The sequence below is a fragment of the Marmota flaviventris genome, chromosome 18 (assembly GCF_047511675.1).
Source record: "Marmota flaviventris isolate mMarFla1 chromosome 18, mMarFla1.hap1, whole genome shotgun sequence".
NCBI classification, from domain to species: Eukaryota; Metazoa; Chordata; class Mammalia; order Rodentia; family Sciuridae; genus Marmota; species Marmota flaviventris.
In genome coordinates, this window is record NC_092515.1 from 29,595,437 (window position 1) to 29,619,169 (window position 23,733).

Consider the following 23,733-nt stretch of genomic DNA (forward strand, 5'->3'; position numbering starts at 1 on the left):
TTTATTTCTAAAATTCCTAATAAACAAATAAGCTAAACATCTAATACTTTAAATATGTTTGTCTTTTAAGAGCAAAAAACCAAAACCAAAACTCTCAGAAGCTCATACTGCTTCAAAATCTTTTTTAAAGAAACAAATTCAGCCAGGCACATACTTGTAACTCCAGATACTCAGGAGGCTGAAGTAAGAGATCTTAAGTTTGAGACCAGCCTGGGCAACTTAGTAAGACCCTGTCTCCAAAAATGAATGAATGAATGAATGATAAATAAAGGTGGGCTAGGGATACATGTAGCTCAGTGGTAGAACACTTGCTTTAGCATGCTTGAGGCCCTGGGTTAAACCCACATACACAAAAAGAATAACCACTGGACATTATGATTACAAGTGGGCACAATGAACAAAGATTACAAAAACCCCTAAAAGAAAGGTTGCATGATTCTTCAATGTCATACCAGACTGCTGTCTAGCAGGTCCAACCACAGATTACTTCATACTCCAGGACAAAACTGTCCAATAAAACTTTTTGCAATGATGGAAATGTTTTATACCTGCAGTAGCCACCAGTTACATGTGGCAACTAAGCATTGAAATTCAACCAAGGAACTGAATATTCAATTTCAATAAATTTTAATTCATTTCAATTTAAGCAGCCCCATGTGCTAGGGGCCACCATTTTGGATAGTACAAGTCCAACTTGGAAAATTTTTGTATAGCCTTTGAAAAAATCTTTTTACATTTTTAAAGGGCTGTGAAAGTAAAAACAAAGAACATGATACAAATTTTTAAATATTTATTAGCTGGTTCTTTACAGAAAAAAGTTTGCTGATGTATGATTTAGAAGGATGTACTTTTGTTTGACATACTACTCATAAAGTCAGCTTCAGAAACTGTGAAATTACGTTAATTTGTAGATTTTTGTCCAATATTGACACAGATAATTTCTGAATCCAAAGATTATGGTTTCATTATCCTATAGAACATTTCTGCTGGTTCCCTCATTCATGAGTTACCTGAGTGACTGAAAGCATGCTTATAACTTTGAAAGCTTTGGTATCCAATCTAGCAATCTTTTTTTAAAAAAAAAAAATTTTTTTTTTATAGTTATAGATGGACAGAATGCCTTTATGTTATTTGTTTATTGTTATGTGATGCTGAGGATCAAACCCAGTTCCTCACATGTGCTAGGCAAGCGCTCTGCCACTGTGCTACAGCCCCAGCCCCCAATCTAGCAACCTTATTCCAATATTCTTTCTTTATTTATTTTGTGGTGCTGGGATTGAACCCAGGGCCTTGTGCATGCTAGCTAACATTCTTTTTTCAATACTCATATTATTTCCTCCAATGCTCCTTGAGCCAGTTTTCTTATTCAGCTGGTTCCTTCAAAACAAGCTAAATAAATGTTTTATATAGGCTAACTTTATATTTTTAGGACCTATATGTTTTTGCCGTGCTGGAGATTAAACCCAGGATGGTTGGAAAGCACCCTACATCTCTAGCTGTTCTTTTTATTTTGAGACAGTTTCTCACTAAGTTGCCCAGGCTGGCCTCAAACTTGTGATCCTCCTGCCTCAGACTTAAATAAAATGCTGCTTTCATATTAAATAACTGATTTTTTAAAAATTTAATTACTCTAAGGATTTCCCTCCTATTATTTTGTTTTGAAATTTAAGACTGCTAAACTTCCACAATCATGTCAATTTAGTAAAAAGTCAGCACTATACAAGATGTGGTCCTTAATTTAAACAAAACCCTACAATACTGGCTGGGAAGTGAATAGGGAAGAGGAAACTACAGTCATGAGTAATGGCTTTTGACCCCAGCAGTAACAGTGTGAGTATCCCATATTTCAACATTCCGGTATAACCCCAAAATACTAACCATAAAAAGAGACCGAACCAACCACTGTTTCTTAAGAAGATTATTTTCATAACTATATTGAGTTAAAAAAAAAAAAAAAAAGATCATTCTAGGAAATGCAAAGGACACCGCCCTTCTTTCTGGTAAAATCAAAACAAAAGCTCCAGGGACATTAACTAGTATTACATCTCTGAAGTATTTCCTCCATGAACAAATCTACCGTTCATTCATGAACCAGCTATCGAGGTCTCCCAACAAAAAAGGAAATGAAACAACACAAAGTCAACTTTAACCCTCTGAAGTCAGTAGAGTAATAGGCCACTTCGGAGTGCATCACATTTTTCATCAGGGCACCCTGTACAATTTAGTGGTCTTAAGTCTAAGGCCAGCCTGGGCCTTAAAGAGGCCCTATTTCAAAATAAAATTGAAAAAAAAAAAAAAAAAAAAAAGGGTGCGGGGGTGCAGGCTGGGGATGTAGCTAGGTAGCAGAGTGCTTGCCTAGCATGTGTAAGGCTCTGGGTTCAATTCCCAGTACCACAAAAAGTGTATTTTTTTTTCATTCTTATCTTTATTCCCTTACTCTACAAATATATAAGTAAAAACTCAATTGGGTAAAGGTCAATTACCACTCCTTCTTAAGACTCTTTCCCTTTTTCTTTTCTTCACAAAAATGGATTGGATGTTGTCTATCTTAGCAAAGTTTCAATGTTTTAAGACTATTAGTCTTCCCCATTCCTCTCCTAGAGTTCTCTAGGCTTGTGCTCAGGGTATGCTTGTGATGTCTACTCATTTCCATGAAGTAATACTTTTAAGAAAACATCAACTGAAGGGCAGCTATGTTAGCAAATTCAGCTGCCTAAAGGTTCAGGGACACTATATACAATAAGCAGCCATGGCACTTACTTTCAGTTACTATACTTAATCTCTAGGCCAGGGTACTGTCTCACTAACTTTTGCATTCAATTTTTTACTATGAACTCCTGATCTCAGCACTGCATTATCTTCAGATACCTCATACTTCCACCTCCTTTCTCTCCTCACTGCTCTAAGATGAAAGGAACACTTTCACTTTACCCATGACCAGAAGCAACCCTGGTGCTCAGAATTCCTTCACATCCAAGATTCTAATCTTTGAAAATTCCTCTGATCATAACCTCCAGAGTTCTTTAACATATATTGAACATGTCCCAGGTACATGACTCTAAGGCTAGAAGGGAACAGGTTTTCTCTCTTCTGCTATTCCCACCATGCAACATACCTTTCTGTTTTTACCTGTCTTGTTCTAGCCCCCAAAAGATGACCATCCAAAAACAATTCCTGGGCCCCATTTGGCCTTGCTCAATTGCACTTTAGACCCCTTTGCCTCTAGTCTGTGTACTGGCATCACTAACCCCAAAATGGGGAAAACACTGCCATTAGAAAGTTTCTGGATGGCTGAGTGCGCATGCCCCTAATCCCAGCAAGTAGGACAGCTGAGACAAGAGGATCTCAAGTTGGAGGCCAGCCTCAGCAACTTAGCAAGACCTTAAGTAACATAGCGAGATTCTGTCTCAAAAATAAAAAGGCTGGGGATGTAGTTCAGTGGCAAAAATCTTCAGTATTAAAAAAAAAAAAAAAAGGAAGAAAAGAAAGCTAGTTTCTGGGTAAAGTGACACTATAAATTCACGCTAATTTTGCCTGGCCCTTATTTTAGTCCCATAGTTCTTCTGGTTCTTTATTTTCCAATGTACTTCCAGCAGTTCCCCTGTACCTACAACGTATATTCAATCTCTCACCCTCATTCTCTGGGGATGATCTAGCATTTTACTTTACTGAGACAGTACTGTAGGCCATTAGGGCTTTCAAGTGCCCTCTTCTCCAAGCCCAAAAAACCAAAAACTAAAAGGTGCTAGCTTACTAATCCTGTCTGCTATTAAAGTAGGAATCCTAAAAAAGCAGTTCAAAAGCTGAATCTGGTTCACTAACATGTTTTGTTTAGCATGCATAATTGTTTTTAATTTTGCTTTTAACAATATAAAATTTAAAAAAGTATTGATGCAAAATTTTATATAATTCACAGCATGGGTGATTTTAAAAACATAAATTAGTTGCCACTTAAAAAAAAAAACACACATTAGATTGTACACAATGAAATCTAGACTCCCAAAGGCTTGTGGATAATGAACATACACAGGTGTAACTGTCTGATACTATGCATGAGCATTTGCCCTCTCCTGCAGGGCAGACAGCCTTAGCTCACCAGTTCTTCCGTACTATCCAGTCACTTCCTAGGCTGATTCTCTGTCTGGTACCAGGGAGTGCTAGCTATATTTGTGACTCTCTCATGGAAAAGAAAGTATCTCACTCCCCAGCAGAGATCTCAACAACATCCCTTTCCACCACTGCCTATGAAGAGAATTCCCACACTGCTTTACATCTTTAATCTCTTTCCTTTTGCATGAGGTGGTTACTACCTCCCTTCCTCTCTGAAATTCAATCTCCTTTGCTTCCATTTAGTCTTCTACCACTGACATCAGCTCCCTCTGTGGGCCCCCTGTGGACAATACTCTCTTCTGGTTTTCCTCTCACTTTCATACATCGTCTCTCCAGTCCCTGAAGTAAAGACAGAATGCTATGAAAGTTGCTAAACCTTCTGTACTTATTACAAACCATCAATGGAACACAAGCCCAGAGTGGTGAACACTGAAGCATTTTGTAAGAATATTGCTGTCTGCATCACTCATGTTCAGGGGTCTCCACTGTCCACCTGCATGTTAAAAAATCCATGTTCTTCAGCAGGCCCCAAACACATGTGCCCCACTCCTTTCTACCTCTAACAATTTCCTCCGTACTCTCTCAACACTTAAGGAAACTAATGCAATTACACTCTCATATTCCTGTGATTTTTTTTTTTTTTGCATTGAGACTTGAACCCAGCCCAGGGCCACTTAACCACTGACCCACATTCCATTTTTTATATTTTGAGACAGGGTCTTGCTAAGTTGCTTAGGGTCTCACTAAGTTGCTGAGGCTGGCTTTGAACTTGCTATCTTCCTGCCTCAGCCTGCTGAATTGCTGGGATTACAGGAATGCATCATGCCTGGCTATTCCTGTGATTTTGTGTGTGCTCTTTCCTCTGCCAGAAACTCAACATCCTCTAGAAAACTCTCATTCATCCTTTAGAACTTAGTTGAAGACAGCAAACCTTCCTTTCTTGTATTACTATAACACCTTGCACTCTTCAACTGCTACATGTATCACACTGTCCTGTTTGTTTCCATATTTGTCTCCCCTACAAGACTGCAGGCTCCTTGAGGTGAAACAGCAATAGCGAATGCACATGAGCTTTTCTTAAATGTGAACTACCTGGTGAGCCCCACCAACCAACAGGACGCACACATCAACCATTCTTCCTGCAACCAGGACTTAAAATCTATCCCTAAATCTCTACATCCACTCAGTTTCAAAATCTGTGAAAAAACTTTACCCACTCCAACAATGCAAACTCTAACTTGGAATGATATTCCTACCACTGTTGGATCTTCCTAATTCTAAAGCAGGCAAATTTTTTCTTCTCAAAATCCCGACTCCCTACTAGATAAAATCTAAGGGTCCTGGCATGGCTCTTGGGTCCCTTGGCATTCATCTCTCCCAGGGGGTCCTTGAGACTTTCTATTATATCAGTCTGGCTTCCAAGCTTTTGCTCATAACCACCTCAATCTGGAATGCAAGTACCTAAAATCTTCCAGGCTCAAAGTCCAAAGCTGGCCACTCTCAGTGCCTTTTTTTGAACTCTGCAGGCACTACCACTTTCTACCAATAGCTCCCAACTTGCCTCTCTCCAGTGAATGAAGGCCTAATTAATCCTCAACATTCTCCTCAAAAATTTGCAAAGGTAGTGAATTAACATTTTAAAAGTAAACCACCAGGTGGGACCCGATTTAAATCAGTTCATCTCTTCTTATTCTGATCAGAGACTATACCAGATAATTCTTAGGCAGGGGGGATGTGGCTTAGTGGTATGTGGATGAGGCCCCGAGTTGGGTCCCCAGCCCTGCAATAAATAAATAATTAAAACTCTTCTTTACTCTCTTTTCCCTCTCCCCAACCAGTTTCTCAACAGCTAAACTTAAAACACTGTGATGTTGAATCAAGTTGGCTCTCTGTTCTTAACTTTTAAAGTGAAGTTAATGTTTTTTCCTCCAAAAATGTAAAACACACTTCCAAACAATCAAGAACAAAAAAAGCCTGAACATCGCATCAGCTCCTTACTCTGCATCTCAAGGAAGAAAGAGAGAAAAAGGATTTCTTACATGTGAGAGAGTTGGACTATGAGGTGACTCATGCTATCAAAAGTTATGTAAGACAGAACTTTTCAAATTACTTTATGCTAAACCTGTATGGTAGTAATTGCCAAGAGAACTGCAGTTGGAAGGGCCTGGCAGAATGGGCAGGGCTTTTCCGTATAGCAAAGGGAGTACTTTCTATCCTTGGGCTGCTTTCAGTAAAAGCAGAACCAGGAGTGGGGAAAAACACCCAGCAAGGGCAGAGTCTAGACTACAGTGGAGGTTTAAGTAAAGAGCTGCTATAACAGAAAATTAGGAAAATAAGATGGGGCTGGATTAGTAGGGAGTATTTTCTTAGTTCAAGTTCAGACTGAATGAGCTAGGTGATAGGAGGCTCCAGCAGCTCCCCAGAAAGTGAGGGAGCCATAGAGTAAAGGCATTGAAGCAAGGGAGGGGACACATACCAAAAATGAAGGTCTTAATCACAGCAAAGACAATGGAAAGGAGAGAATGAATACAGGTAAGATAATTCAGAAACAACAGGAAAGTCAGTCATGTTGAACTTTTCAGCCCTGAGTAGTAGAAATTAGGCAGCTGGGGAGAAAGGAGAGGTATGGGAAGAAATTAGACCAGTTGTACAAAATAGAAAGTCAACTTAATAAGAAATTAGTAGCACAGAAATGCAAACTTGATTCAACACTTACTTTTTAAGATAAGCTATGGAGAAGACTCAACAGTTAAATGTCCTACTGCAGCTTCACAAGTTAAAAAGTAAGCATCTAAGATTTTTGTTGTTAAATCTACGAATGTCAGGACTATTCAGATCTTCAAGAGCACTGTGAAATAGGCAATAAAAGGACCCACTCCCATCCCCAGAGAAATCATTTGAGAGGCAATTATCAAGAACATGGGCTCTGGAAACAAACTCCCTACTTCTGAATATTGCTGCCCTACTATAAATGGGAAAATTTGGAGAAACTCGGGTACCTGGGAGGGTGAAGGGGTTCAGGAAATATCGTTCTTATTTAAGCCACTTTAGTATATTGATTACTTCAAATTGAGAGCACCTGAGGAACAGCATATGAAGGGAGGGGCTTTCTCAGAAGTTTCCTGATCTGACTGAAGGCAAACCTTCCAAAAATGTCCAAATACCGCTATAGAGGAAACCATCACCTAAAACCACAAGCTCCTACTACTCTTGTAGCTCAGGATGCTACAAAACTTCAATCACCTGGCTGTTGTTCCCAATCATACTTTGTGGTACTCCTCTGCATATATGCACGATTAAAAAGGTTTTTCTCCTGCTGTGTTTACTGTCAAGTTTATTTCAATTACTCAGCCATCTTTTTGTAGGCTGAATTACAGAACCTCCAGTCGGTAAAAAGCTTTTTTCTCCCCTACACAGGTCGTATTTTGTTTTTGGCTTGGGAAGGGAAGAAAGGAGAGGTATGGGAAGAAGTAGTCTAAAATGCTGATTTAGATACAAGGTGAGTCACCACTTCAAGTTTCAGTTTCCCCAGCTGATAATTTAACAAGAAAAAAGGGAGGACATAAAAAGCTACCTCATTGGATTTTTTTAAAGGGCTGCATTATTCCGTAAGTATTCGGAGTAAAGTCTGATATGCAACAACATTATACAAATGTTAGTTGTGCATAACATTAACCCAAGGAATAATATTATTTTAAACATTCTGATTAAATACCCTACTTCTCGACAGTCTCTGAATATTTACTATCACGGTTTTTTCCTGATCCTCAAGAGGGACTGAGACCCTACAAGGTTCAAGAACCCCCTATGGAGGAGGTCTGGATGAAAACAAACACACTGTGAACCTGGAGCTGCGGGCCTTACGCACATCCAGGAGGCGGCTACAGATAACAGGCAACGTTTCCCGGCTAAACACAGTGCCCTGTGCTTTATTCCTAACACCCACTTCCATCCGCGCGACAATGCTCCAAGGTAGGTGCTTCCACCGCACCACTTTACCAATAGAGAAACTGAGGCTCCCGGGATTAAACCGCTAGCCCAAGGTCACATGGTTGATGTGCCGCGAGAAAGCAATTTTCGCCGGCTCCCAACACTGCGCTCTCAACCTCAGCGCTGGGGTCACGGTGGGTGGAGGGAGGGAGGGAGGGAGGCGAGACTGGCCCGGCTGAGGCCGCGGGCCGGGCCCGGGAAGGAAGGCGCGCGGGGGCGGCGGCCGAACTCACCTTGGCGCTGTGCACCGCCTCCTGCACGCCGCGGAGCTGTAACCAGATGCGCGCGGGCAGCGGTTCTTCAGCCCCGAGCGCGCCGAGCACCGCCAAGCTCACTCCGAACAGGCCCTCGATTCGGCCGCGACTCCGCTCCAGCAGCGCCGCCTTCTCGGCGGGCGCCGTGAACTCGTCCAGCACCGCCCGGGCCGCCATGGCGGGCGCGGCCTCCCGCGGCGGCTCCGGGGGCCGGCGGCGGCGACGCCCCCTCAGCGTGCTGCCGCTACACCCGAGCCCGTAGGGCGGCGTCGGCCGTCCCCGGCCGACTCGCCCCCACCCCCACCCTCCCGCCTGCAAGCCGGGCTACACCATCCCGCCTCAGTCGCCGCAGCTTGGCAACTGCGGACATCTATCCCCTACGCCCCTTCACCGCCACCACCGCGGGCCAGGCTCCGCCGCCGCGCATGCGCCCCGCCTGCAGCCGTCATTGAAGTTCGCCGCCCCCTTGGGAAGAGCGGGTAGGTAGAGAGAGCGCGACGGAAGTCTAAGTCTACGTCATGCGCGTTCACCATGTTGGTTGAGGGCAAAACCATAGTTCTGAAGGTCTGAGCAGCCTTCTTTGATGAGGGCTCAGTGCTTTCCGGCAATCTAATAATGCAGATTTCTGGTTTTATATTAACACGCAGATGGGACTTTTTCTTCTTTTTTCTTTTCTTTTCTCTCCTACTTCCCTCCCTTACACCCACCCTCTTCCTTTAAAAAAAAATGATGATGGGGAAAGAAAATGGGAATTCCCATGGAGAACTGAAAAGTAAATAATAATAGTAGTAATAAGACAATTTCAAGAGTGTGATTTCTGGGAGGGAAAAGGTGGGGAATATGTCATGGGAGAGGCACAGAAATAGGGAGTTTTGAGGCTTGCTTATGATTTTATGGTGGAACTGGTGAAGCCAGATTTAAAATTAGGTAGTCGGTGAAGTTAGGTAAATCGGGTCTAATATCATATTGAGTGAAATCTAAAATGGAGGCCATAATGATAATGATTCCGGGAACGCAGGACAACTCATGGAATGTTAATGAAGTCCTGGAAAGGCCCTAGGCCAAAGTCCACCCCAAAGAAATGTTAATGGAACCCAGGAAATAGCCCCCAGCAGATTTGAAGATAGCCCATCCCAAGAAGTGATAATGAAGTCCTTCCTGCCCAGATTACTTGTTTGGCCCACCTGTGTCCCACCCCTCAGGCCTTCCAACCTACATTCCATCACCAAAACTATAAAAAGGGGAGACAACCGCACTTCCATGGATTCCACCTCTTGGGTCCCCTTCTTCCTCCGGGAGAAGTCTTTTCTGCTGTCCTTTAATAAACTTCTAAGTTCTACTCTGACCTTGCCTGGGCATGCTTCTTTGGTGTTATTCTTCAACACTGGGGAAGCAAGGACTCGTCACCGGTCAACAGCGGTAACACTGGGACAAATAACCCCAGATCTAAGATTTTTTTTCATCAGTAAAATCCGAGATTACACCCCGGGGGGGGGGGGGGGGGGGGGGCAGGGTACTAGGGATTGAACCTGGGGCTTCACACATGGGAAACAAGCGTTTTGCTACTGAACTACATCCCAGCTGTAAAGGTTACATTCCGTTATCTCTAGGGCCTTTTCCAGATCTTATATTTTCTGAGTCATGGAGAACAAATTATGGGAAAAGTATTAATTTCCTCCTTCTGAACTAAACATGTGGTGTGGACGCGGCAGATAGTTGGAAACCATGGGAACACCACTTGGCTTCTCTGTGTCTTAATTTGCCCTCTGTAAAATGTGGGTAACAACAACTCTTACTTCCTACTGTGAAAATTAATATAATGCCTGAGCACTAGGTATTATTATTGCTAAATTAGCAAGCCTCAATATTCACGGAAAATCTTGTGTAAGTGCGTGGAACTTGTGTGAGCTTAGGAGCCTGCTCCCTCTGTGTCCATTGACCCTTGAGGAGAGGAGGATCTAAAGATGTTTCAGTTGGAAATGCCAAGGGTGATGTCTCTGTTAAAGGGATTACCCCAGGTAAAACCTGTCAGGGATGCAGGCTGCTGGGGTTTTCCATGTATTCCAGAAACTCAGGCAGGTGTTCTCTTAGTGCCCCACTGAAGAGATGACTAAGCACAGGGAAGGGAACCATCAGGCTCACAGACCATCAGCTTCCTCTTGCCCTGGGCTTTTGTGATGTCCACACAACCAGCAGCCTTGCTCCATCTGGTAGATGACCTGGGATTGGCTGAGGCAGATCAGGTGGAAAGTACAGCCTTGATGATACATTGCACCCAGACCTGCAACATACCAGTAAGGCATGTTATCAGGATAACCTGTTATTTCCTGTCTTCTTAGTCGCACTCACTGCAATTGCTATATTGTTCAGTAACTGGTCAGGGCTTTCCCCTGGGCTGGTTCCTGTTTGCTTCCAGTGACTTCCAGGCCAGTGATTGTTTTAATCACTGGGTGAGGAGGGAGCCTGCCTTGAAAAACACACAAGAGTCCTTTCCTCTCCACCCTCTAAAAAACACCCCACCCTAAAACAACAGAAATAGCACACACACCCATAAAGGCGGCCATTAACTATACTCAGAAGACACTGGGTTGGTATGTTACCAAAGATACACAGTTTTGGGGTTCTTTTCTTATTTAGAAGTCTTGCCAATTCATATTTTATCAGTATTAAGGAACGCTCAAGCTTTCCTGAGTGTAGGGAACAGATAGAGAAATGAAAGTGCAACCCCCCCCCACCCTTTAGAAAACTCCCCTGTGCTGGGCACAGTGTTCTAGGTAATCCCAGCAACTCAGGAGGCTGAGGCAGGAGGATCACAAGTTCCTGGTCAACTTAAGCAAGATCCTGTCTCAAAAAATACAAAGCGCTGGGGATATGGCTCCAGTGTAGTGCACCCCTGGTTTCAATCCCCAGAACTGAAAGAAAGAAACTCCCTTGTGCTGGTTGTGGTGGCCCATGCCTGTATCCCAGTGACTTAGGAGGCTAAGGAAGAAAGATCATAAGTTTAAGGCCAGCCTAGGCTGTTTAGTGAGACCCTGTCTCAAAAACTAAAAAGAGCTGGAGCTATGGCTCAGTGGTAGAGTGCCCTGAGTTCAATCCCCAGTATCACAAAACAAACAAACGGAAAAAGCCAACAAAAACACTTCCTTGCCTCCTACATTCTCTAACCACACCTTCCCTTAGTTGGCCAGTGTTGTCCTTCTGGCTGGACTTACCAGCCTAGAACAACCCAGGCTGGTAAGAAATCTTTCTGGAGTCTGTTCCAGACACTCCCTGTATTTTTCTCTAATCTCCATATTAACCGCATGAGATGGGATTGAGGGAATCACTTATTACCCATTCTCATATTTTCAAGGTGGGCGGGTAGATCCCCAACTCTACTCCCCAGTAAGGCCGAGTGTGGAGGACAAAATGTGGAGAGATTATCTAGTTTTCATCCACCTCTCACTCTTCCCCACAGCAAGAGGGGGATTTCCCTGAGTAGTGGCTTTCTGGGGAGGTTCAGTTCTGGGTTAGAGCACCATGCCCAACTGAACAGGGTGTGCTAATGAAGCCAGATTTAAAGTTAGGTAGTCAGTGTAGTTAGATAAATTGGGTCTAATATCGAGTGAAATCTAAAATGGAGACCATGCGGAGAATGACTCAGGGAAAACACAGGACAACTCATGGAATGTTAATGAAGTCCCGAAAAGGCCCTAGGCCAAAGTCCATCCCAAAGAAGTGTTAATGAAGTCCTTCCTGCTCAGACTACTTCTTTGGCCCACCTGTGTCCCACCCCTCAGGCCTTCCCACCTACATTCCATCACTGAAAGAAACTATAAAATGGAGAGACAACCCCACTTCCACGGATTCCACCTCTTGGGTCCCCTTCTTCCTCCGGGAGAAGTCTTTTCTGCTGTCCTTTAATAAACTTCTAATTTCTACTCTGACCTTGCCTCGGCATGCTTCTTTGGTGTTATTCTTCAACATTGGGGAAGCAAGAACTCGTCACCGGTCAACAGCGGTAACACTACTATCTGCTGTCTGCAGTTGCCCACTGTGTTACCGACTGGGTGAAGTATTTTCGCCTCAGCCACATCTTCCCGCACAGCATTTATTAGTAATAAAGATGACATTGATCTCTACCTTTCTGTCTTTTTTGTTTTTTATTTTTGCAGAGCTGGGGATAGCACTCACAGCCTTGTGCGTGCTTGGCAAGGGCTTTATCACTGATCTGTATCTCCACTTTTATTTCTCAGTTCTGGCCTCAGAAGGGGCAGAATGATTGTTTATTGGCTTCCTAAAACTTCGATCCATGGATATTTTAAAGATGAGGGCTGGGTGTGGTGGTGCATGCATATAATCCCAGGTACTCAGGGGGCTGAGTCAGAAGGATTGATAGTCATGGCCAGCCTTGGTAACTTAGCAAGACTCTGCATCAAAATAAAATAAAGAGGACCGGGGATGTAGCTTGGTGTTAAAGTGCCCCTGGGTTCAATCCCCAGTACAAAACAAAACAGAAGCATAGAGAGATTCTGGAATGTTCCACAAAGCTGATAAGATATTAGGAATGGGCAGTTGAACCAGGGCAGTGTGACTCTGCTAAGTGTTCTTGCATTGCTAGGTCATAATAATAACAAACCTTTATGTGTAAACAGCTTCCTTTTTTGCCCTTGTGAAAGGTAAGCAAGAAGAGACAATGTGTTCTTAAACCCCATCCCCTAATGCTTGGATCTTATTTGTCTTGGGGATGTTGCTCAAAATAGACCAGCACATGGAATGTTGCTGGGCTCCCCAACCAATCTGATAAACAGATTCAAGATGCCCCCTGGCCAGCAGTGTCTAGGTCAGTGTCCTCCTGGGTTCTGTGCTGGTGCAATCACATACAGGGTTTTAAAGTAAGAAACAGGAGTGCAACTGTAACAGAGTCCACTTGATGCTTTGACTATATCTCTTGTCGCTTTGAAACTTACATGTTTTGTCTTTTTCCCAAACTTCTCTTTGATCTTCTTTTCCCTAAACTCTCTTCCCTGATCTTTTCCTTACTGATATCCCCTCCCTAATCTCATTTTCCCTGAATCACCTCTGTAAAAGCCCTCTGTGGTCAGGTGCAGTGGCCCATGCCTGTAATCCCAGCGGTTTGGGAGGCCAAGGCAGGAGGATTAAGAGTTCAAAGCTAGCCTCAGCAAAAGTGAGGTGCAAAGCAACTCAGTGAGGCCCTGTCTCTAAATAAAATAGTGCTGGGGATGTGGCTCACTGGTTGAGTGCCCCTGAGTTCAATCCCCAATACCAACAAAACAAAACAAAACAAACCCAAAACAAAAAATCCTCTTCCTACTGATGGGAAGATGTTCCTATTGATTCCTTTGGGATAGGAGTCCCCTGTGTTTCTCCTTTGCAAGCAAAGCAACAAACCCTCTTTTTCCTTTTTCTCAAAACTATATCCTTGTCATTGGATTGGTGTCAGGGACAAGGACTGAGGTTTTGGCCACAAATTTGGTGACCCAGATGGGACCCAAGAGCAGCCCCCATCCAGCTTTCTTGGTCAGGCCTGGAACCCCACTTTCCAAGGAACCCCGTTTCCATGCTGAGGATTCGTGGGGCTGATGAATTTGTTGAGAGCTGACCTCTGGAGAAATTGGGAGACGGCGTGAGTTTGCCACAGACCAAACCAGAGGAGCTGTAAAGGGAGGGACTGAGGGACCATCTTAGCAGCTGCCACAGCTCATTTTGCTTCGGGGAACTCCAACCCTGTCTCCCTGAACTGCACAAGTTGCTCCATCAGTTGCTCTACTTTGAGAAAAAGGAAACTGAACTCAGGAAAGTAGCGACAACTTTGGCCATTTGGTAAGCTCCCCCAGTGTGCACGCTGAGACCCTTGATTCTATACACCTGGTTCCTCTTTGTAGGAACATCTGGTCCCTCTTCATGGGGACATCTGTGGCACCGCTAGTGTAGAAGTCATGGTTAAGCTGGAGTTGGGAACTTGGGATTTTCCCCTATCTAGACTATCTGTTTTCAAGGTTTCTGTCTGTTGGCCGTTTTGGGAATTCCCTCTGGTTGTCTGTTTTGTTTGAATCTGCTGCTGCCCCTTTGCAGACATGGCATTGATTCTATGGGTAGTCTCTTGGGAAAGATCTTGACTGGTCAATTTGTAAAGGTTCCCATCTGTCAGCCATGGTTTGGGGGTTCCTCTCTGGTTGCCTCTTTCTGTTTCTTTTTTGCACAGTCTTGCAATTGGAGTTGGCCTGTCAGAGAAAAGTGAGTGGTAAAAGGGCCACATATAGGTCTATGTGTGTTTTACTGTAATGATCTGGCTTTTAGGTAGCTTTCTAAAATATTGTACAACCTTACAGTTGGAGTTGGTCTGTCAAAGGTAAAGTAAGTGGAAGAAATTTGTACTTTCAGTTTTGTTTTAAAGATTCCCGTCTGTCAGCTCTGGTTTCAGAGATCCTCTCTTATCTGTTTGTTTTTTGTCTGATACTGGCCCTTTAAGACATGGGTCACGCTGCACTGATCTTACTGGTAGTCTCTTGAGGACAGAGATCTTGGCTGCATAGGCCACCTGTAGGAATAAGCCTGTCTAAGAGAAAGATAGTTTACTGTAACACAACCTGGCCTTTTAATTTTTGCGTGTATGTGTGTGGATTATTATACAATCTTCAAGTTGAAGTTGGTATGTCAGGAGTAAAGTATATGAAAGTGATTCTGTATGTACAGGCATTTATGCAGTTGCATGATAAGGGGTCTGAACCATCAGGAACTAAGTTGAAGGGGACAAAAGGGTGCCTCTGGGGTGCAAGGGGAGCAGACTCCAGAAGAAAGGGTTAAAAAGATTTAAATCTTGGGGCTGGGGTTATAGCTCAGTGGTGGAATGCTTGCCTAGCATGTGTGAGGCACTGGGTTTGATTCTCAGCATCACATATAAATAAATAAAAATAAAGTTCTATCAACAACTAAAAAACTTTAAAAATTTTCAAATTTTTAAATTAAAAAAAAATTTTTTTAAAAAATCTTTTAAACCCAGTGCTGGCACTCCCAGTACTATTTCTCAGCCTGGCCCCAGACAGCCACAGATCATCTCACTGTGGGTAAAGGACACCAACCCTAAAATGGGAGGGAAAAAAATCCCAGAAGAGCTGCCCAGGCTGTAGAAAATGGCCAAAGAGAACCTGGCCTCTGCCCTGTCTTCCAGCCCCTTTTGCCCTGGGGTGGGGACGTGGAGGCTGCTGGCCATGAGGAATGTGGTGGTGGGTTCCAGCACTCTTAGTTTATGACCTGGGGAGACTGGCAGAATAAATAACTGCACCCAGAAAAGAAAAAGACAGAAACTAAGGTCAACCGTGTTTTGTAGGCAGCTTCTGCAAAGGGATCTCAAGGAAACCTAAAGAAAGGGATGGAAAAGTCCTCCTCCACTGCATGCCAAGAAAAAGGCCCCAGAGGAACCTCTGGGTACAACTGATGTAGGAAACGCTAACTTAAAGTTGATGGCGTTGTGATAGTGATAATGGAGGTAGGTCAGGCTAGAAAACATCCTGTGCTCCAACCCCTTGAATGCAACCTGGGAAGAAAAAAGATTAACCCACAATTTTTTTTTATTTGTTTGTTTTTGTAAATGATGGATTGTCCAACCCTTTCCTGGGATGAAATTGGTTGTGTGAATTAAATGCACATAAGATTTGTTTTGGAATATGAATTTAAGAAAGGGTCTAAAACTACAAAAGATAAAAGAAAGTCATAGGTATGGAAATATATGTTAGTATGGAAAATTAGAAGATAAAAGAAATGTCTCCTGATGAGAAAGTATTTTGTCTGGTAAAGTAATATTCCAAGATGAAAGAGGACAAAACTTAGAATGTAAAGGAGTTGTGAATGTTTAAGTAAGTCATAGAAGGTTTGCAGAAGGTAAATCTCTAAAAGTTTGTATTTGTGATTAAATTGGCTGTAATTAGCAGTCAGTTAATTGAACTTTAATGTACTGATATGAAACAAAGTCTGAAACATTGATCTGCTTTACCTATGAGATAATTTTCTTGTGGTTTGTTAGGTTTTATTATTTGGGGAAACTAAATATTAAAGGAATTAGGGTTGTACCTGTTTCAAAGTCTTAAATGATTACTATGTAACTGGTTAAACAACTGTTTATTTAGATTCTAACAATATGGTTGACATCCTAAATATATGCGACTAAATACATGCATCTGAGAACTGTATCTGTCTAAGCCTTGTCTAAATGTTATGTAAAAGTTTGTAAAATGAAAGTTTATGTAAGTTTACTGGCAAGATAACCAATAAGTGCTCTCTTTTATACATTGTATCTGATGTAGAAGGGCTCCACTGTCTTTTGAAGACCTGCCTTATATCTGTTTGCTTTGACTAAGCTAATTTCTGCTCATTAATTCTGTTTCCTAAATGTATAAGAGATTTGCTTTTTGTTAACCCGTTCAGACCTGTGATTATTGTTACTGTATACTATGTATATACTGTATACTTTAAAAGTTAGACTAGTTAAATATAAAGCTTTGGAGAGCACTTTGCCAAGTTGGTGTTCTCCAAACTAAAATTAGGTATAGCAAAAATCTTGGGTTTGTGAAAATAACAAATTTGGTTGGTATTTATTTGTGTGTTTGATGTTTTATAGCTGAATAAAGTTACCTGTTCTCAATAAGTTAAATATACAATTTTGGGTTACTCTTCACACTGGAATTGGAATTTAAGTGTATTTTTGGAAGGTATTAAGGAGAACTGGATCTGTTTAAAGGTGACATAGTAAAACATGGAAGCATTCTGCCACTTTTTCCACAAAAAGAAAGTTAAAATCTCTCTTAGTCTTTCTTTGACTCATGTTTCAGATGTAATGTTGTATTATTTGTGAAGAGTCCCACCTTACCTGAGATAAGGCTCTGCCTCCCACCTTACTCCATGTTAGAATGGCTCCAAAATAGTCTAAACTTCAGCTCATTTAAAGTTGTATTCAAAAGATTGATTTTTGTTTTAAAGATTACTATTATCTCAAACAGGGAATGTATATAACTAAATAAAGGTTTAAGATTATAAAAGTCGAATTGGGCTTGTGAGTCAGTGGAAGAGCACTTGCCCAACATGTGTGAGGCACTGGATTCGATTCTCAGCACCATGTATCAATAAATAAAATAAAGATCCACTGACAACTAAAAAAGATTATAAAAATCACTTTTCTTTGTTCATAGCTATTACACAAAATGAATATGTTTTTGCTCTGTTAATTTCATTTTGTATTTTCCTTGTAAACTTTATACCTGTTGCCTATTAGTGTTTCGAAGAGATACTGCTTCTAAACAGCAACAACAACCTGGGTTAATTTGAGAGAATAAGCATCACCTACAGGACAGATAATATATAATGCTGACTTCCTACTAATGCTAATGCCAATTAAATGAGAGGGGTATCTGTAAAATTATAGATATTGAGTTATAACCTATTATTCCCTCTTAAAGACTGGTGAAACTGGCTTGCTGGATGTTTAAAACAAAAAATTGGATCCCAAAGTCAAGGAAGTAAAAGCGTCAAGGAAAAAGCAGCCAACATTTTGGCCTTTGCCCTCTAAGGTCAGCTGGGACTCTGCTTTGGGTCCTTCAACCCTGGAGAGTCACCCTATGGGCAGATCAGGGAGATGAAGAGGATCCCAAAGAACAGGAAGCTGATCAGTGCACATTCTACAAAGAGGAGGGTCATTGGAGATGAAAATGTTCCTGATGCTTCCAAGAGAAGCCACATGAGGTCAGCCAAACCCCAACCCAACCTGGCAGGTGGCACCACTGGCAGAGGAAAGCTAAAGGAGCCAGGAGGCTTCACACATGTCCCCAAGTGTGATCTCTGAGGAACCTTAGCTGATTCTGAAGAGTAAGGGGAAAAAGGTCAGTTTTGACCAACTTGGTCTTAAACATCTGGCAGGAGAGTATGGAATAAAAACACAGTCCTACGTGGACATTTAGAAGGAAAATCAATGGTTTTTATTTTTTAATGTAACATAAGATGGACACTGGTGTCAGCCCCACCAAAAGTAAGTAAAGCTGGAGGTTATAAAGGAAGGGTTCCTGTGTGAGAGTGAATAACAGTTGTTAGAGTCTGTAAACAAGTCAAAATAACACCTGGCATTTTGCCAGGGGAATGTTAGAGTTCGTAAACAAGTCTGGATGGTGCCTGGCAAAATGCCAGAGGGAGTGGTTTGAGAAGTAACAAAAACAAGCCATTAAGTGTGGAGATTCCTTATTGGTTGACTGATGTATCTAGTTTATGCTAATTAGATAAGCTGTGTGGAATGTATAAATACTGCTCCTGTCCTGCAATAAACGGCTTCCACTCCTGCTGTATCAAGGTACACAAGTTATTCGTCACCCCCCCTGATTATTCTGCTGCAGCTGGACTGCGGCAAACAGTAATGATCACAAGAGTCCCAAATTTGTCCCTGAGTTAATTTGAGTCTGATCTCATAGACCCACAAATCTTCTTCACCTCCTACATTGATGAACGTGATCTGTTTTTTTCAATAAGATTATGAGTGTCTGTCCTCGTGGTTTTCAGAGACTGGCTGAAATATTAATTGTTTTTTGTGCTAATCATTTAGAAAAAAAGGAATGTTCTGCTGTCTTTGTGTTGTCGTAGCATGACCCCTGCCTTATGTATTAGCTTATTTGGGTTCTGGCTGACCAACCTCTGTTAGATGATGAATAAAAAGATCCTGAATATAAAAATAAAATAACCCAACTTCTCAGAATATATCAATAAGCTTAATAGACGTCTCCTCCACCAACCCTAACTGCTTTAAGATAGCTTTTTTTTTTTTTTTTCAATACAAAGGATTGAACCCAAGGGTGCTTAACCACAGAGCCACATCCCCAGCCCCAAGTCAGTTAGGCCCTCACTAAGTTACTGAGGTCGGCTTTGAACTCATGATCCTCCTGCCTCAGCCTCCAGAGCTAAGATGGCCCTTCAGCCTTTATAAAGCTGTGCCTCACTATATCACAACAGAAAAAGACCAAGAATGGGGACAGAGTTGTTTTCATACAAAACCAAGTATGGTGTGTACCTCGTTAAAAACTGACGGGCTAATAAATAAAGTAAAGGTCTATCAACAACTAACAACGACAACAACAAACCTGACGGACAACACACCACCACCATCACAGAGCATATGTTACCCTGCACTCGAGTGCAGTCTGCATCTCCATTAGCCATAAAATAGTCTTGCTATCAGTGGGGGTGGTGGGTGATCAGCATGTTGTCTTTTTTTTGGGGGGGGGGGTATTGGGGATTGAACCCAGGGATACTCTACTACTGAACTAATCCTCAGCACCTTTTATTTATTTATTTATTTATTTATTTTTGAGATAGGGTCTCCCTAAGTTACTAGCCTCAAACTTGCCATCCTCCTGCCTCAGCCTCCCAAGTTGCCGCTGCGCTGGTTCAGTGTTTTTTCTCAAGTGATGACACCATTTCTTTCCTCTGGAACTTTGATAAGGAAACGAGAACTCCATCACTTATACCCCCACAATTTGAGACGCAGTAACCTGTCAGAGGATCTAAAACTTGTCCTAGGAGATAGGCGGGGGTGGTTGTCTTAACAAGTATTTTATGGGGGGATGACTTATTTATTTGTTTATTGGGTACTGGGGATTGAACTCAGGATGCTTTACCACTGAGCCACCTCCCCAGTCTGTTTTTTTTTTTTAATATTTTATTTTGAAATAGGCCCTCACTATATTACTAAGGCTGGCCTTCAACTTGAGATCTTCCTGCCTCATCCTTCCAAGTCACTGAAGCTTATTCATTAGTTACCAGAATGTAAGGTGAGATACACAAGGTAAGGAGAATGGCTAATAAAGGTCCTAAGAGAGCCCACGATAATTTTGGCTCTCTTACAATAATTTTGTCTATTTTTACAAAGATTTTAGGATAGTCTCCTTTAACTGAGTTAAAGGCTAGGAGTAAAAATAAAAACTCCATCCTGAACCTTTTATTGTTCAGAAGATCCATCATTTCTTCCATTGAGATGCATTTTGGAACCCTAATGAGTCACATGTAAATCACATTTTAATTTAAATAAACCACTGTAGTCCTGGAAGCCTTGGTGATACAGGAATTTCCTTATCCTTATTTGTCAGATACCCAAGGTCAACTAAGATATTCATGGAAAATTTTAGAAACAACTCATAAGTTTTATAATGTGCTGCGTGCGGTGGTGCACTCCTATAATCCCAGTGACTAGGGAGGCTGGGGTAAGAAAATCACAAATTCAAGAGTAGCCTCCGCAATTTAGTGAGGCCATAAGCAACTTAGCAAGTCAGTGTTGCAAAATTAAAAGTATAAAAGGCTGGGGATGTGTGCCCCTGGGTTCAATCCCCAATACACACACACACACACAGCAAAGATGCATTCAGGGAAAAAAAATTCTGAAATGACCAAATTTAATTACAAAGACCAAGAGGTGGTGAAGGGAAGAGATAAAGGAAGAAGGAAGTTAACTAGTTGAGGACTACTAAGTGAACCCTACAAAAGTTGGTCCCCCATTCCTGAATGCGTTATTTTTTCTTGAAGTACTACGAATTGAACCCAGGGGCATTCTATCAGTGAATGGCACATAGCACCCCCCGCCCCCCCCCCAACACATGCCCTGTCCTTTTAATTTTTTTTTTTTTTTTTTAATTTTGAGACAGGTTCTTGCTAAGTTGCTGAGCCTTGAACTTGTGATCCTCTTGCCTCAGTCTCCCAAGCAGCTGGGGTTACAGACGCGGACCACCATTTCCAGCTAGCTCCTGCTCTTGTGTAGTTTCTGGACTACTCACCCCAACCGTTTCAGAAGTAACAGCACTTCTGATGCGTGGTCCACCCGCCCCCAAACTTTCCCTGCTTCACATTATCCACCTCCCTTATCTACAGCCAGGGTAATTTCAACATGTCAACGTAAAACAACAACTGTACTTTAAAGGCAATAAGAAAATAGTAAAATAATAAATAAATAAGAACATCCCTTTCTGCCTAAGCATCCAATAAGTACTATTATTTCACAGAAGCCTCTGTCTCAGGAGTTTTGGTGTAAGGGTTGGGGATGTAGCTTAGTGGTGAAGCACTTGCCTAGCATATGGAAGGCCCTGGGTTTGATCCCTGGCTCTGCCAAGAAAAATAAAATCCCTTGAGGCAGGTTCTCAGGGAGCTGTGACCCCCCTCTCCCTTGTATCAATAGTGCCAGTTTTCTCTGTGCTTATGTGCCATGATTGATTCATGTCTGGCTCCACCAGTATACCCTCAGCTCCATGGGGATGCTACCAAAATCCTGTGCCAGAGGCCTGACTCTGGGAGTTTCAACAAATCAGGTTTATAAATTTCCCCCGAAAAACAAAACAGAAGAGGCCATAGTGAAAAGCAGGAAAGGAACTTTGTAGTCAATATGACCATATCAGGAAGGCAAGTAGGGTCAAGCATCTGAGCCCTGTCTTCTGGATGCCGACATGAGCTTTAGGTTTATTCATTTGTTTACTTTTGGGACTGGGGATGAAACCAGGGGTGCTTACCACTGAGCTACAGCCCAGCCCTTTTTAGTTTTTGAGATAGGGTCTTGCTAAGTTGCTTAGAATCCTGTCAACTTGTGATCCTCCTTCCTCAGCCTCCTGAGTCATTGGGATTACAGGTGTGTGGGCTGCACCTGGTGAGCTTTAGTTTTAACTAGAGGAAGAATTGGGGCAGGAGCTGGCAGGCATGCATAGTTAAGCAATTTTGATCACACTGTGGTTTACTTGATCATTTCGTTCTGGTACTAGGAGGTGGCTCTGGAGAACTTCTTATCACTTGAGGGGGCAATCTCCATTTGCTTCAAGGAATATTTTATGTGATCTCCCATGAAACAATTGCTGCTGCTTGGGGGGGGGGCATTCTCATAACGGGGTGAGGTTCCTACAAAGCTCTGCTGTCCCTGGAAGGCAAGACACAGGGCAATGAATGACTGGAGGCTTGTAGGCACAGCTCCAGGGGTCAGAAACAGGGTGTTGTAAACGACCCTGCAAATCTTGCCTCGGTCTTGAAGGGGAACAAGGCAGGTTAGGTGCATTTAGGGCTAATAAACCTCGAATCACCAGTTTTTAGATGCATGCTCCTTCAATGATTCACGTGCAGAGCTGAGCTGGTCACAAAGTTTAAGGAAATAAGGGGGACAGACACATCATGAAGGCAGAGATGCCAAGCTTTGTCCTGTTTGTAGTTACCCACTGGGCACCTGCACGCCTGGGTAGAGTCACTGCTTTTAGCAAAAGTCAATTCTCCAAGTGCCTGTTGAGTGACAGTGACTGAGGCTGGAGTGCATCTGAGGCCTTCTGGGAATGGAGAGCAGACTAGCATGCAGTACTCCATGGCTGAAGGGCACTGAGGAGGAGGAGCAGCCAGGGGTAGGTGAGGCTGGTCTTCCAGTGCATGATGGGCCCATTGCAGTTTTTGTATTTTTTCTTAAACAGGAAGAACAAAAACAAAAACAAAACCCTCCATAGGTTTTTCAGCAGCCAATTCTCTAAGAGCCCTCTTTCTTTCCTGAGGGAGGAAACATGGAAGGGACCAGAGGAGACCTGGGAAGAACATTTAGGGAACATTAGAACATTGGTCCAGGTGAGAGATGACGGTGGTTTGGAGTAGAGAGGTTGGAGTGGAGATGAAGAGGAGGAATCCGGGAGCTATTGTGTAGGTACATTCTCTGCATTAAGTACAAACCACTTGTTTCTCCTTAGTTCCAGGAGGATTTTGATGTGCAGGCTGCTTCCAGTCTTTTATTTCCCTCCTTGTATATGTCTTTTGAACTTTTAATTATCCCTGTTATTGAAGCTCCATTAATTGAGATTGCTGAAAAATTGAAAGAAGTCATTTATAGAATACAGTCATCTTAGGTGGGAACACAATTTTTGGGATGAGCTCTACTATGAAGATTCTCACTGTGTGCCATCTCACAGATGCCCTGAATTCATGGCAATTCCCCGTGGTGCCCCATGACACTCTCCAACAGGGCCTTTAAAAAAAAAGTTATTTTATTTGTTCTTTTTAGTTATACATGACAGTAGAGTGTATATTGACATACAAACATGGAGTGTAACTTCCCATTCTTGTGGTTGTACATGATGTGGATTTACATGGGTTGCGTATTCATATGTGAACACAGGAAAGTTATGTCTGATTCCTTCTACTGTCTTTTCCCTTTCCATAGCTCCTCCTTTCTCTCCATCTCTCCTGTCCCATCCGGTGAACCTACTACTCCCCACTATTGTGAGTCAGCATCTGCATATCAGAGAGAACATTTGGCCTTTGGTTTTGGGGACTGGCTTATTTCATTTAGCATGACAGTCTCCAGTTCTATTATTTTCTGGCAAATGTCATAATTTCATTTTTT

At 42.4% G+C, this 23,733-nt stretch overlaps 1 protein-coding gene across 2 annotated transcripts in view; it reads right to left on the reverse strand.

Moving 5' to 3' along the window:
• Window positions 1-8,634, reverse strand: part of N4bp1 (NEDD4 binding protein 1) — a 51,682-nt gene extending 43,048 nt beyond the window's left edge. For both annotated transcript variants that reach the window (XM_027938982.2, XM_027938984.2), the window contains exon 1: window positions 8,334-8,634. In XM_027938982.2, coding sequence (XP_027794783.2) covers window positions 8,334-8,531 — 198 coding nt within the window. In that variant the 5' untranslated portion in view covers window positions 8,532-8,634. The remainder of the gene's footprint in view (window positions 1-8,333) is intronic.
• Window positions 8,635-23,733: the final 15,099 nt, after the last annotated feature.